Genomic DNA, 15,910 nt, shown 5'->3' with positions numbered 1-15,910 from the left:
CTGGCCAGACTGGAGTGAATCACTGCCGCATTGAGTCGCACAACAGTCCAGGGACAGTCCATGGCCGTTCTTTAACCATCTGCTGGTTATTTGAGAAGTGGGATGACCTGGGGGAGCTGTCAGGAGACATGTCAGAATCGCCTGGGGTGTTTGCTGTGCTTTAATTGGTGTAATATGCATTGTATTTCCATTTGACTTCCTGACATCCTGAACTCAGTGAATACTGATTAACCCCTTATCTGGTGGTAATATGTTTGACTCATTGCTTCTTAAATAGCAGATGACAATAAGCATCCATCCTTGCTATGTACGGATTGCGGGGATATTATACCTTCGTAGCTCTAGGCAAGCTCTGCCTCTCAGGCCACCAGATGTAAGTAAGCTACTCTATAAGGGCTCATGCACACGAACATGTGTGCCCCATGCCTGTGCCGTGGACCGCAAATTGTGGTCCGACATGCACAGCCACCGTCCATGTGCAGACTATTTGCGGAGTGAATGTGTCCGCGATCCGCAGGAGACGGTCGGCACTGCAAAAAAATCCAGGTGGTAGGAGGATCCAGGTGGTAGGTTTAACCTACTGAGCATGTGTGACCACCAGCAGCATATTAGGTGGACATTCTGAGAGGGAATTAAAAAAAACAGCATGGGGCACAATGAAATTGAAAAAAAATAAACTTGCCTGAGCTAACTGTAAATTAGATGTACAACCCAATTAAGGCTGATTTATCACATAGTATATTTTTGCATATTTTTATATGAGGTATCTGCACCAACAATCCAGTGAAGTACTGTGCAAGTGAATGGGGTTTTACAGAAGCCTTTTCCTTGCCATGAAGAAAATCCACATTATTTTTTAGGTATTCTGCAAATGTATTCTCCATTTTAATAAAAAAAAATCACAGATGGGGGTTATCTGAGATGCTGCGTGGTCTTGTGCGTTCGGCACTTCTGAGATCACATGCTGTACATTCGGCACGTGATCCCAGCCTGGGATTAGAATCGGCAGTGCGTGCATGAGTGTGAGTCTCTCACTAGCACCTCCGCAAGAGACACGCATGCACTGTAGGTTGTAATCCCAGGCTGGGATCATGTGCGGAATGTACAGCATGTACATGTACAGCATGCCACATGGGATTGTGAGGCATCTCAGATAATGAACACTTGCATGGTGCCCTCCTTTTCAGTTGCCGATCTGTCAATTCCAGGGCTCCTCTTCTGCCATCCAAGATGGCCTCATTGCTTCTTAGACTGCCTGAAGCACACTGAGCATCGGTAGTCCAACCGGAGGGTTGCTTTAATCTTTCACCATATGGCACATGGATTATTTTGGAACCACATAACTAACAAGGACTAGGCCCATTTATTTTTTATTTTTTTATCAATCCATTTTTATTGATATGTTTGCAATTAAATTAAAACGTACAGTACAATGACCCCCACAAAATCCCCTCCACCCTGCCTCCATTTTCCGTTCAGTGTCCTCATCTCCCTCAGCAAACCTCTACACCTCTATAGCTGTGGTGAAACTACGACTCCCAGCAGACTCTATTCATTTCTATAAGGTTCTGAGAGCAGCCAAGCAAGTGTACATCTTGGGAGTTGTAGTTTTACCACACCTGGAGTGCCAGAGGTTACCATCACAGACTTAGAAGGTATCCACTCTACTCTCGCCCATTACACCCAACAGTCATCTACTGGTGTTCCTTCCTCTCTGAGCAGAACTAGATATTCTCATAGTATCTACCAGCCATGTTCTCGTCAATTCATAGGAGGCTAAACCAGAATGAAGAATACAAGTCTCCCATTGCTTCTGGAGTTTAGTGAGTCTTCACCTTTTCAAATAGACCCCCTTTCTAACCGTACCATCTGATTTATAACCCCTATCAGTTCCTGCTTATTCGGACCAACAGGCTGAATCCAGTACTTTGCCAACCTTTGCCCCTCTGCAACTTAAGTATGACCTAACAAACGACTAGGCTCCTTTTAGGAGAATATTGTATGTGGCTCCTAGTGAGAAAGCATCATAGTCTATATATTCGGGGGTGGGCAGCCCGCGGCACTCCAGCTGTTGTGACACTACAACTCCCAGCATGGATACTTGCTCTGCTCCTCTCAGAACTGTCATAGAAATAAATGGTGCATGCTCAGAATTGTAGTTTCACAACAGCTGGAGTGCTGCAGGTTGCTCGCCCCTGCCTCTATTATCTCAAATCCTACCTCAAAGGAGCAAACTCTCCTCTCCTTCCAGTCATCTGTAAGAGAGCATGGTCTTCTCTAGCTGCCAGTCCGTAATGCTGCTATTTCCTGCACCTATAGATGTGGTTACGGTAATGGGCCTCTTCCACGGCCTGCTTGATATCTTATTAGAAGATGTGTGCGCCTTCACAATTACATTTAAATATCCAGTGTCGACTCATTTCCCCATATTTCCTTCATTGTGCTGACGACTGGCGTGGATAATTAGAAACATGCAGAGGGCACCAGCTTCCCGCTCAGGTTTCTGGTTGTAACGGTTTCCATGGATGGGACTTTATGACTATCATAACATTCGAGATTCAACAGCAAGGTCAATGGAAAATGAGCCGGTGCACCGTCCTGCAACACGTCACCCTTTCCTTTCCTGTTCAGTGTCGGTTTTTTTAGCACGTTTTTTCTCCAGAACAGACCATATACATTTTAATTGTTATTTTTGGTGTATTTGCACCCTGTGATTGTCTTCTTATAGTCTGGTAGAATTGTAGTAGAATACGGTGTTGTGTATGATCTTGGACATGGCCTCCAATTGGAACACTCTTGTCAGTTGACTTCTACGTAGTATGGACTGTTGCTAATGAATAGCACAATGGTCGTGGTGTTTTATGGATTCCATGAATGAAACACATTTCTTCAAGGTGACCATTAACATGTAACACTAGTACCAGATGACAAGGATTACATCCAGGCTCCGGCCTCCAGCTGACTGCACAATAGGGAATGTGTTTGCCAGGTGTAGTGCACCATGACGCCAGGATGTTCCTTGCACTATTACAGCTGCTGGTTAGCTATCTGATAAATGAATGGATGTCATCAGCTGGTCATAATCTTTGCCTCCCGTCTCCTGCACTTGAATGTCCTCATTGTGCTGCACGGTCTTGGAGATGGGGAGTCTGCTTGCGGTGCATTAAAAAATGGCTACCTGCTGCCTCGTGAGCGCTGCTCAGCTGAATTGCACTTACTTAGGCTTGTTAGTGGTGCCTGCATAATATTCTCTATCCAGTATCTTGCAAGCATCCCTTTGAAGTTGCTTTGGATGGGGGACTCTGGGCTATGTGCATTCACTGGATGGGCCCTGGAGAATACAGAGGAAATGTGAGAGGGGATAATCTTACTCAGGTCCGTTACTCCTTGTAATTACACCAGTAGGATGATGGGATCTCATCATTTTTGCTTGCAAAGAAAACTATTTGGTAATTTTACATCAAAAAGTTTTAGATATTGGCTCCAGTGAGCCAGGGTTCACACAGGGATATCGAGTAGGGCGAAAAAACTTCACAGGTCAGTGCGCAAGAAAGCCACAAAACCCGATGTGATCAGTATAGCACACAGTACTACTACTTGTATTCACAGACAACAGGCTCGATGTAATCTGCACATTACACAAAGATCCATAGCGCGCTCTCCAGTTTGTAAGTGTAAGGACTGCGGTATAATTCTGCATCCACTCATATATTTACATCTGGATATTACCTGTGTGAGTTCAGCTTAGGGCTCATTTGCGGACCGCGAATTGCGGATCCACAAAACACTGATACCGGCTGCCTATGATAGCAATGCCTATTCTTGTCCGCAAAAGCGGACAAGAATAGGACATGTCATATCTTCTTTGCGGCGCCATTGAAATGAATAGATCCGTATCCGATCAGCACAATTGCAGAATGGATGCAGACAAAAATACAGTTGTGTGAATGGGGCCTAACAGTGTTACTAGGGTTGCCTGGCCCATCTCGTTTTACGATGCTGTTGTAAAAGTGGAGAAAACACGTTTTTTCCTGAAGGTTTTTGCAAAGCCCTAAGCTGGCGGTGGTTCCGCCGAAGTTATGAAGAGGTGCCAGCTTCCTAGCTCTCTTACCTTTTAGACCGTTTTCTTCTCCTGAAACAGGCGTAGAAAATAATAAATGAGACGGGCCTACTGGCTTGTCCCCTTCCCTGCCTGCTCTAAGCCTACTTATTTAGAAGTTGCAGACTGCGGCGCCACTAACTGTTGCACCGCAATATGCGCCTGAAGTAAACCTAATATGTCTATTTAAAAAAATATATATAAATGCTACGTTGTTTTCCAACACTCAATCTTCAACAAGATTTTCCTACATTTGCCACTTGGCACATTCTGGTTGAATATGGCTCCAAATGACCAGATCATTGATTCTCATCTGCTCATTGGGAATTATGGGGAAACTACATGTTTAATATGAGAATCAGTGACCCGTGACTTCACCTAGTGCGGGCACACACCGCTTTAGATCCTGCAGCTAGTAGTAGTGAACAGTGTGAATTCAGGAACCTGAAGGCTCTAGAACAATGTTCCCAGCTCCCTGATGGGAGTTGTCATTTTGCAATAGCTAGCGAGCCACAGGTTGGAGATCACTTCTCTAGAAGTACACACTCAATTTATGGGTAGAATGGTTCCTTAAAAGTGTATCAAATATATGATTTGAAATATTTTTTAAAATTATTTTTTTGGGCGGGGGGGCGGCGGCTCGGAGATAATCTGTAGTACCAAGCACAGCTGCAAATATGGAGCCTCTGTTGGCGCAATGGAGGTAATTTTCCCTTCACTTTGCTGACTCGTGGGGGTACATGGGGACAGTTACTCCCTGAACCCACCCTGATGACCACTCTAGGATAGGGCATCCCTGTATGTTCGTACCTTAAAATAATTGTATTTTTCTATTGCCCATTTTAATGCTGTGTGTTTGGTCAAAATATAATGCATCTAGAAATCTGACTGTGACAGGTGGCTCCCAGGGTTTTTAGTACTTGCATGTCGGAATAGCAGTACTAAAGTAAGTGTCTGCCTGGGGTATGATGCCATTATCGTCCGTGTGGTCCTTGTATGAGGCCTCTGTTTTCCTGCGGCCACCCTTATATCTGCACAGACATCTGAAATCAGCTGCCCCATACATTGCACTGGACAGATGGATATACAGCAGAGTATATTCTCACATAGTGACATGAATTATGACTACATGCAGGGATTTTTTTTTTTTACTTAGAACCTTGGGCAAAATAAGTCAAGCAGGAAATGGCCGGCCGCCTTTCCCAGGGCTTATAAATAGATGAGAAATGTTTGGTAGACCCTGTTGAAATGGAAACTTGAACTTTCAGATCCTCGCCTGTTTATCCCATGGCTAATTGGATAGAAATAGATTTTCTCTTGAGTCGTTGGGAAATACTTGTGGTTTTCTGACAGGTGTAGAAATAGATCTGAGGCCATACAAGGTGCTTTGTCCTACCTTTTATTAAAGGGTTGTGGTTTCTGCCATTGTATTGTCGGCCTAAATGTCATTGTACGGTTGAGAAATGTCAAGGTATTGACAGCGCTAACGAGAGAGGAAGCTGTTGTGTTACGGTATTCTGCTTATTGCTGTATACCCGCACAGTGGGGCAGGGTGTAATGGAAGCTTTGGGCTCCTGAGTTTTGCATCTGACTAGGGGCAGCACAGGCATGGAGTATTTACAGTGTTCCTTCTTTCCCAGTACCCCTAAGTCCACCTCCATCTATCTACTGCCCCTTCCATTGAAATAAGTTAGCGTTATATAAATAATAGGAAATTAATGCCTACTAGATGAGTCTCTCTTGGTCTGAAGTTATTACGTATATCTGTGCTGCATAACGGGAATCTACTTGATGGAATATAGAACACCGTGTCTTACCTGGTTTCTTTTTTCTTTTTAATAGCTGGATCCTCAAGCCGTGCAAAGCAAGAACTGGCACGTGGATGTGATCGAGATGAATGGGGTACGTAACACATACAGTGAAATTCACATGCTTAATTGGTTGCAGGAGGATGGGAGAGCATCTACTGTTATCATGCATGGTGCAGAGACACCTAGGTCCAACATCAGGTGTCATGGTGTGGGGTGACATTAGCTACCATGGCTGTTCCCATCTGGTATTTGTGGAGGCAATATTGACCAGCCTTTGGTATGTCCAGGACATTGTGGAACCTGTGGTACTGCCTTCTTTGACTTAGGACATGTGGTGTTCCAACAAGATAACCCAGGGCCACACACTGTCCACGCTACACAATGCGCTCTTCAGGTTATCCAGCAGCTCCTCTGGCCAGCTCGATCACCAGATCTCTCCCCCATAGAGAATGTCTGGGACTGGATGGGGCGACGGATCTCCCATACACTGCAGCCAACAACCACCTTGGCTGAACTACAGATCTTAAATTGAAAGAGCTTGGAATGACAAACCACAGGAGGATATCCAGCATCTGTATGACCGTTACCAGAGGGGCAGTCTGTATCGTAGGAAGAGGAGATGCCACCCAGTATTAATGTGTTCCTGCCTCATACACCCTGCTAAAGAACCCAAAATAAAGGGTGCACCACCTTGGTTGTGTGATCATTCACAAAACACTACTAACAGTTTATACTTCATCAATCTGAGCTCAATCACAATAACTGGTACAGTATTTCTGTAGTATTTCTCCTGCATACATTGGGGAGCGCTGCACCAGTTTTCTGGCATGTGGAGGGTCAGAGATGTGCCACATTTATTTAGACCCTCTGCATATTCATATATTTTGCACACTTATTCGTCGTGACGTAGATCAAGACTGACATATATAACACCCGTCTTGATAAACTGACACCATTGTAAACTGCAAAACCTGCACGTTCCTTTTAGTTTTGCAATCCAGAGAACTTGTCACATTGTGTCAATAATTCACTAAACCATAATGCTATCAAGTATTTGTCTTAAAAATCCCCTTGACTTGATGAGTTTTTTTGCTTTAAAAACGATGTCAGAGTTTCATTTGGCTGCTGTCAGTCAAGTCTCTGGCAAATGGTGAAAATGTTCAGGTCCTCAAGTACACAGATGTCAATGAGACACCATCAAAAATACGTCCATCCTAAAACCAGTAGCGTTATATTTTGGCCATGTATCCCATTAATAAACCACAGTAATTGGGCTCAGTGACTTGTTCTGGTTGATATGCAAAGCTTTACCTACAAAGAGATTCATCATTAGTCTGCAATGTTTGGTTCTCTTTACATCTGCATTGGGGGGGTTAAGGAGGGTCCCAACAGGGTGTCCTATCGGGTTTTCATCAAGCGTTCTGGTATTTTCTGATGAGTTGTCTGTAGCGTCATTCTTGCCATCAATAATGGAACTTTAATGGACCCCATTAAAGTTGATGGGTTTAGTCTGTGCTGGGTCTATCGAGAAACTGATCTATTATGGTGTTACCGCGTCTTGGCTTCCATCATAAGCAGAAGACATGACGCTGGTGAGAACAGAGCCTTATCTGAATACCTGACATCTCCCTACATCAGTTCATTTTCATTCATGTTGTAGATTATGATCCATTTGCAGTACAACTCGTAAAACGATTTAGATGCATCAATTTCTGTGGAGATATTTATTATTATTTTTATTAGTTTTGTTTTAACTTTTTTTTTTATCACCAGATTAAAGTGGAGTTTTCCATGAAGTTTAGCAGCCGGGATATGAGCTTGAAAAGGACGCCCTCCAAAAAGCAGACTGGTGTTTTTGGAGTTAAAATCAGCGTGGTAACAAAGTAAGTAGACCCCGAACAACATCCTCCCCTCTCAGATTTGTGGAGCTCCCGTTAAATCTAAATGTGTCCATTTACTGTGACTTCACCAATTACTAGAACTGGTGTCGGAGTATGAGCTTCATCTTCTCCTGTACAGCTAGTAAGTAGTATTGAGCGAACTTGTGTTTTAAGTTCGGCGTCTAAAGTTCGAGTTCAGGTTATCGAAGTATCCCGTTATGGATTCTAAATTCCGTTATGGTCCGTGGTAGCGGAATCCATAACGGGATACTTCAATAACCCAAACCCAAACCCAAACTTTAGACGCCAAACTTAAAACACAAGTTCGCTCAACACTACTGGTAAGCCAAGCTTATTACCGGTCCTTTAATGAGCACATTCCTGTCTCTTCACCAGGCGGGAAAGATCCAAGGTGCCATATATAGTCCGTCAATGTATAGAGGAGGTGGAGAAACGTGGCATTGAGGAGGTTGGGATTTACAGAATATCTGGAGTGGCCACAGATATCCAGGCCTTGAAGGCTGCATTTGATGCCAGTAAGTTGAATTCATATGTAACATGTGGTAAAGTAGTTGTTTGTGACTTTTTATCTGATGGGTCTTCTCTTGGGTCTCTCTTAGATAATAAAGACATTCTGATGATGCTTAGTGACATGGACATCAATGCCATCGCTGGAACATTAAAACTTTACTTCCGGGAGCTCCCAGAACCTCTCCTTACAGACAAGCTGTATCTGGCATTTATGGAAGGGATCGGTATGTCCCTATTCTCAGTTGTAATAATTATTTTCTCTATAGCAAGTATTATAGGAAAGTCAGTTCCATTATATTTTTGTAGTTTTTCGTGAACTATTTAGTGGCTGCGACACAAGATCTATAGAAGTCGTTCAGCAACTGAGCCTGATGCAAAAATGTCATTTAATGTCATCTACTGCAGATACAGTATGTTAGACGAGTGTGGCATGAGCATAATACGAGTTCGTATTATGGCCGCAGATCTCGTCCTAACCATGGATCTGAACGTTCCAACAAATTGTTGCAGTGATCAGACCTGTGCTCAGTCTGGTATTGGTCTTATATGTGTAGTTTTTCTATATGGTCAAACAATGGAGGGCACTCAGATGGATGGGTATATATATATATATATATAAGGAGTCAGGTGTGGTGTATAACCATAAAATTTATTACATAATACACAGCCTTCAGCAAATCACTGAATGACTCAAACGTGCTAATTGGTCACAATTATATATGTCCTCCTATAGTTGGGAGGAGATACAAACTTGCACAGAGATTATAAAATAAAATGAAATAAGAACCTACTGTTGCAGGTGATCAGTCTGCATGTAGGTGCTGCATAAGTGTACACTGGGTGAACTTGAATTAAAAAAGATAAAGTTTGCACTGATGTGCAGTTGGTTATTTATCCCAAGGATCGGTGATTTTAAGAGGAGGTGGAGAAATCAAAATAGTCTTACCACGGGGTAAGACTATTTTGATTTTGATTTCTCCACCCCCTCTTAAAATCACCGATCCTTGGGATAAATAACCAACTGCACATCAGTGCAAACTTTATCTTTTATCTCCTCCCAACTATAGGAGGACATATATAATTGTGACCAATTAGCACGTTTGAGTCATTCAGTGATTTGCTGAAGGCTGTGTATTGTGTAATAAATTTTATGGTTATACACCACACCTGACTCCTTATATATATTTGGTATCCTATTGGTATGATGTATATTTATTGCTAATTACTGTTATGTATTTTATGAATTGTTGAACACACCCACTGGGTTGTGACCACATGTTCTGTATCTTCTATATAATCACTGTCATTTGAGTTGTTTCTTTGCTTGAGGAAGGCTCGTGATTAGAGCCGAAACGTTGCACCACCGGTGTGAATAAAGGGTTCACTGCTTTTATTCTTGGAGTGCCGCTCATTTTTCCTAGAATATTCATCAGGGAAACCAGTCCATTCCCTTTGGAACGTGCACCCGCCTTCTCCCTCGGGAGCCAGTGCCGCCATTTTTCTTTCTATATATATACCCATCCATCTGAGTGCCCTCCATTGTTTGACCATATATAATATACCCAATTTTTGGCAATTGGTACTGCCATATTGGAGAGAGCACCTATCCGTGATTTGCTGACAGTAGAGCCTCTGAAATTTGCTTCTCTTATATGTGTAGTAATGACAGAAAATTACTTAAATCTAATGGTTTACACTGGAGCTCTTCATTTCAACCATGACTGCCCCTTTGAGATTCTAGGTTTAGGGGGGTGGAAGCCACGCTATAGGCACGTTTAAAGGCTCAGGTGAGCAGCAGACTTCCAGGAAGGAATTGTTCTTCCCGACAGTCGGCTGCTCATTCAGTGGAGGTGAAGCACTGCATTTGCATGCAGTGGTCACCTCCACAGTATGAAAATGAGCAATGGCCATTGTGATCGCTCGTCCTTATACAGCTGCTTTGTTTCTGGGCAGCAGGTGGCTGAACAGAAACCAACATTTAGGTGCCTGCAAAAACGGCAGGATGTGCTGCACCTTTACATGGGCAGATTATCTGGACCAAGCGTTCAGGTGTCTCCCCGATTATCTACTCGTGTAGCTGGTTATCGTTGCAGTGAAGGGTCCACTATAATGAGTCGCCCTTTGTGGATCCAGGAGCTTCTCTGTACGGTTATCAATGTGCCTACTTACCATAATGTCTGTAGCATTTCCAGCTGGTGCCACCTTCCCAAATGCAGGGTGGAAACGTGCTAGTGGCAGTTCTACAGTATGGAGAGCAGTTCTTTGTAGTGGTTTATCATCTTTATTGTGGAGCTTCTATGTCAGATAGCAGCTGAGGGTGCTTTATACAGTTGTAGCTATGAGCAGCCATTCCTAGGCCAGGACCTAGACATGTATGCATCTTGATAGGCTCTGGTGCAGCTGTTTACAAAGCCCCATTGTGGATTTATCCTCTTTTTAATTGTGCGCCGCTTGTGACTTCTAATCCTCTTGAGTTTCCATGGTTACAGCTCTGTCTGATCCAGCTGCCAAGGAAAACTGCATGATGCACCTTCTGCGATCCCTGCCCGAGCCTAATCTTATGACCTTCCTCTTCTCGCTTCAGCACTTAAAAAGGTAAAAAGCAGAGTCTCTGGTAACCTGAAATGACAGTTCAATAATTGTGGGCTCCTACGTCAGACTGTTTTTAACGTCATCTGAGTGTTGTTTTTGTTGATTTGCTTCCTAAATACAAAATTAAGCAACTTTTTAAATAGTAGTCATTAAAACTTCCCTACCATTTTGTTGCTGTAGTGTGTGTGTAACGCTTTCACATAGCTGTTCATGCAGCTGCTTCATGGATTAGCACAGTGCTCCTGGATATGTTGTCTCTGCTCCCACCCTCCCTTCTCTGTGTTAGGGCTCATGCACACGACCAAATGTATTTTGCGGTCTGCAAAAAACGGATCCGCAAAAACCATGGCTGGTTGTCCATAATGTGGAAAATAGGACTTTTTATTCTTTTTGCGGAACGGACTTACGGAGACAGAATGCACACGGAGTAACTTCCATTCTTTATGTGGACCCATTGAAATAAATGGTTCCATCTACGGTCTGCAAAAAAACGGAATGGACACGGAAATCAAATACGTTTGTGTGCATGAGCCCTTAGGTAGATCTAAAACCAGAAAAACCTGGCTGGCTATGCACTGTCCGCATCTGTAGTTCCGTTCCGCAGTCCGAGAAATAATATAGAGCATGTCCTATTCTTGTCCGCAATCGCAGACAAAAATAGGCATTTCTATATAGCGCTGGCCCTGCGGACCGCAAAACACTTATGGCCGTCTGAATGAGCCCTTAGAGAGAGCAGCAAGAAGGGATGGATTCATAAACAAAAGATCAGTCTGGGGAGTGGGGAGCATGTGTGTTTTCAGGGAGGGCAGATAACGCAGAGTCTACATAGGGTTATATATCACATAGTCTATGTATCCGTGTACAGAGAAAGGGAAGAGCGCCTGGTAGACCTCTTGAGGGGAGATGGGGAAATTACACACTCCTCAGTCATCATCAGAGTTTGTCAGTACAATTGATAGGAGATCAGTACAGAAATGAAGTTGTGATGATACATGAGACCTAGTGACGGAAACAGCATCCTGGACAGACAGACCCCACATCTAGCATGCATCACTAGGAGGGACACATGTACATGGAGAAAGTCTGAAACTAGGAATCAGTTGTAAACTGAATATGTGGTTCGTCTGAACGTGCAGGTGCAACTTTTTAACTTAAGGTAACCACTAACGTATGTAAAAATATTTTTTTCCACGTCAAAGGTGTCCATAGTTTAAGTCAGTCAATTCATTTAGCATACCATTATGTAATCTACATTTCAGCAGTTTTCTGCTTTTCATCAGGCAGTTTTAGTTGTGGAACATGGAAGAGTCTCTGATTACTTTCTAGTACTTATGTGTTAGGCCTCATGCACGCGGCCGAGAGCGGACTGTGGAAAACCGGCCGGGATTCCTCCTGACAGCATGAGCGCACGGCGTCATTGGTTGCTATGATGCCGTACGCTTCATGCAGCCGTTCCTGTACAGTAATACACTATATAATATTTTTATTTTATTTTTTTAATTTGTGGGAAAAGATTCAGTAAAACATGTAATTTTTACATTTTAAATCTCTTATTTTATGACTTTATTGTACATGGGGGAGGTGTTATCGGTGATTGATGGTATTCTCTGTGTAAGTGTATATACAGGGATAGCTGTCAGTCACTGATACCTGTACATGGGGGAGGTGTTATCGGTGATGGTATTCTCTGTGTAAGTGTATATACAAGGATAGCTGTCAGTCACTGATGGGGAGGTGTTATCAGTGATTGATAGTATTCTCTACGTAATTGTGTATACAGACGTAGCTGTCAGTCACTGTTAGCTGTACATGGGAGAAGTGTAATTAGTGAGTGATAGCATTATCTGTGTAAATGTGTATACAGATAGCTGTCAGTCACTGATGGTTGTACACAGGGGAGGTGTTATTAGGGATTGATAGTATTCTCAGTGCAAGTGTGTATACAGACGTAGCGGTCACTTCAGAATTTCATCTGCCTTTGATAAATTGACTTTAGATTAAAATTAGCTGACACTCCGTCCAGGTAATGATCGTGACTAGAACACAGAACATTTGTTTCTTGGTTACAAATCTTCTTTAAGTTGCTCTTTCATGAGAACCAGGCCATGAGTTTAGAGAGAAAGTCAAGTTTTCCATCCAAGAGACGGGTACTCGCCAGCTCCCACATCTGCTGCCTTGGAGGGTGACCAGCTCAGGAGGGAACATGAGAGGAGGGGGAATTCAGCAGCTGTTTTTCTCATAGCAGCAGATCATGTGTGGCAGAACCTTAAGATGGGACAGTGCATTGGTGGGAAAGTGCAATGTGCTCTCTTGGCAGAACACAATTTTTTTATATCTGCAATATGCGTTAGTCATCCCAGAACACAGCACTAGCTGTACATCATACTGTAACTGTGCTGATGGTTTATAGCTCATAAATGATCAATGTCCATTTCCTCCAAACAAAATGGCATTGTGGTGCCAAGTCATACCAAATGCAAGTCTGATCCCTCCCATCCATGAGAGAAACGTTCATCCAGTGACATCACATTCTGTCTAGAAAGCAGGGTAGACTGCTATTTTTCACATTAGACCAACATCTAGTGTTGTCCACAGCACACCTGCTAGGAGATATGATACAATACTGGACGCTGCATAAGAGTTCCTGCTCTACAGTAGATGGCAATGATTGTATCCTGCCTGCAATAAGCTGACCGTCTGAGCAGCCTGAAGATGAAGGCAGGCTCCAGAGTATAGTGTGTAGTGAGGGCCCAACCCAAAACAGTTCTGCAATGGGTCGCAACCTGTCCTTTTTACGTTCCAGGATGGATTGCTGGCAGCCATTGTGAAGAATTCCTGGAGATCCCCTTTAAGATTGCAAAAAAATATTACTACTGTGCTACATGTATAATAGAATCATATTGACAGAAAATAGGGATGGGCAAGAAGGTACAGAGATGTGATAAAAAAGGGTGGATTTGGGGGAATTTCATACTATTATTTATTACCCGTTTATGAGAGCCTTGTTAACTGAGCAAACGTGTTGGTGGAGATCCCCAACCAACAGTGCCAGAGCCAGCCTGGAGTAAGCGGGAGGAAGGATCATTTGTGCCAATATTAAGCATTGATAAAGGGGCATGCACACAACTTCATCCGTTTTGCAGTTCGCAAATCACGGATCCTCAAAATATTAATGCAGCCTGTGTGCATCACACACTTTTTTGTGGGCCCAATTGAAAAAATGCCTATTTCAGAATAGGACATGTTCTGTCAATCGCGGCACGGATGCTGACAGCACACAAATAATATCCATGTGCTATCCATATTTTTTGCGACACCATAGAAATTGAAAGATCTGCATGCGATTGATGGTTATAGCAAAGAGAATATACAAACCACTGGTTGGACAATAAGTCATCTTCTGCTTACCTCATCTACATGTGCTTCCAAGAAAAAAGTATTGAACTGCCAGTATGGACACGTAGGAGAATAACTGGGTTTCATATTTTACTTTTGCGACCAGACACTTACCGCGCCAACCTCTTTCTTTTCTTGCAGAGTTGCAGAGAAAGAGCCAATTAACAAGATGTCACTCCATAACTTGGCCACTGTCTTTGGCCCCACATTGCTTAGACCCTCTGAGGTGGAAATTAAAGGTCATCCAAACCTGGCATCCGATATCTGGTCACATGATGTTATGGCACAGGTAAGTATCCACTCATCTGCCTCTTGATTGTTTCCTTTGGACCTGCTCACTTCTGACACAGCACCATAGATGTGGCCTTAGCACTTGTACCAGTCCATAGCTGAAACCTTCTGCTTCTTGCCTTGAAATATGACTATTAGGCCTCTTTCACACTTGCGTTGTCCGGATCCGACGTGTACTCCACTTGCCGGAATTACACGCCGGATCCGGAAAAACGCAAGTGTACTGAAAGCATTTGAAGACGGATCCGTCTTCAAAATGCTTTCAGTGTTACTATGGCACCCAGGACGCTATTAAAGTCCTGGTTGCCATAGTAGTAGTGGGGAGCGGGGGAGCGGCATACTTACCATCCGTGCGGCTCCCGGGGCGCTCCAGAGTGACGTCAGAGCGCCCCATGCGCATGGATCATGTGATCCATGCGATCACGTGATCCATGCGCTTGGGGCGCCCTGACATCACTCTGGAGCGCCCCGGGAGCCGCACGGACGGTAAGTATACTGCTCCCCGCTCCCCACTACACTTTACCATGGCTGCCAGGACTTTAGCGTCCCGGCAGCCATGGTAACCATTGAGAAAAAGCTAAACGTCGCATCCGGCAATGCGCCGAAACGACGTTTAGCTTAAGGCCGGATCTGGATCAATGCCTTTCAATGGGCATTCATTCCGGATCCGGCCTTGCGGCAAGTGTTCCGAATTTTTGGCCGGAGCAAAAAGCGCAGCATGCTGCGCTATTTGCTGCGGCCAAAAAACGTTCCGTTCCAGAACGTAAGACATCCTGATGCATCCTGAAGGACGGACTGTCCATTCAGAATGCATTAGGATAATCCTGATCAGTATTCTTCCGGCATAGAGCCCCGACGACGGAACTCTATGCCGGAAGAAAAGAACGCAGGTGTGAAAGAGCCCTAAGTTATTCTCCATGTAAATGTGATCATTGCAGAAAATATGATTTCAGTCCTGAAGACTGTAGAATTATGGATTTTAGCTCTGGAGGAGTACAGCCTAAAAATTACAATTATATTTACAAAGTTACTTAATGTTTTATGTAGATGAATTCTATATGTATACTATAAGATGATTAAAGGGCAGATTTGTCCCTATGACACTGGCTGACCTGTTACATGTGCACTTGGCAGCTGAAGGCATCTGTGTTGGTCCCATGTTCATATGTGTCCGCATTGCTGGGAAATATGATGTTTTAATATATGCAAATGAGCTTCTAGGGGCAACGGGGGCGTTGCCATTACACCTAGAGGCTCTGCTCTCTCTGTACCTGCCGCGTCCTCTCTACTTTGATTGTCAGGATCAGGTG

General features: G+C 43.7%; 1 protein-coding gene across 5 annotated transcripts in view; it reads left to right on the top strand.

Moving 5' to 3' along the window:
• Nucleotides 1–15,910, top strand: part of ABR (ABR activator of RhoGEF and GTPase) — a 353,402-nt gene that overhangs the window by 335,446 nt on the left and 2,046 nt on the right. For all 5 annotated transcript variants that reach the window (XM_044283775.1, XM_044283776.1, XM_044283778.1 and 2 more), the window contains 6 exons: nucleotides 5,942–6,001; nucleotides 7,684–7,793; nucleotides 8,187–8,326; nucleotides 8,411–8,545; nucleotides 10,811–10,916; nucleotides 14,451–14,598. In XM_044283775.1, coding sequence (XP_044139710.1) covers nucleotides 5,942–6,001; nucleotides 7,684–7,793; nucleotides 8,187–8,326; nucleotides 8,411–8,545; nucleotides 10,811–10,916; nucleotides 14,451–14,598 — 699 coding nt within the window. The remainder of the gene's footprint in view (nucleotides 1–5,941; nucleotides 6,002–7,683; nucleotides 7,794–8,186; nucleotides 8,327–8,410; nucleotides 8,546–10,810; nucleotides 10,917–14,450; nucleotides 14,599–15,910) is intronic.

This window comes from Bufo gargarizans, chromosome 3 (genome assembly GCF_014858855.1).
Source record: "Bufo gargarizans isolate SCDJY-AF-19 chromosome 3, ASM1485885v1, whole genome shotgun sequence".
In the NCBI taxonomy this organism is placed as follows: Eukaryota; Metazoa; Chordata; class Amphibia; order Anura; family Bufonidae; genus Bufo; species Bufo gargarizans.
This window is presented reverse-complemented; position numbering and strand designations above follow the sequence as displayed.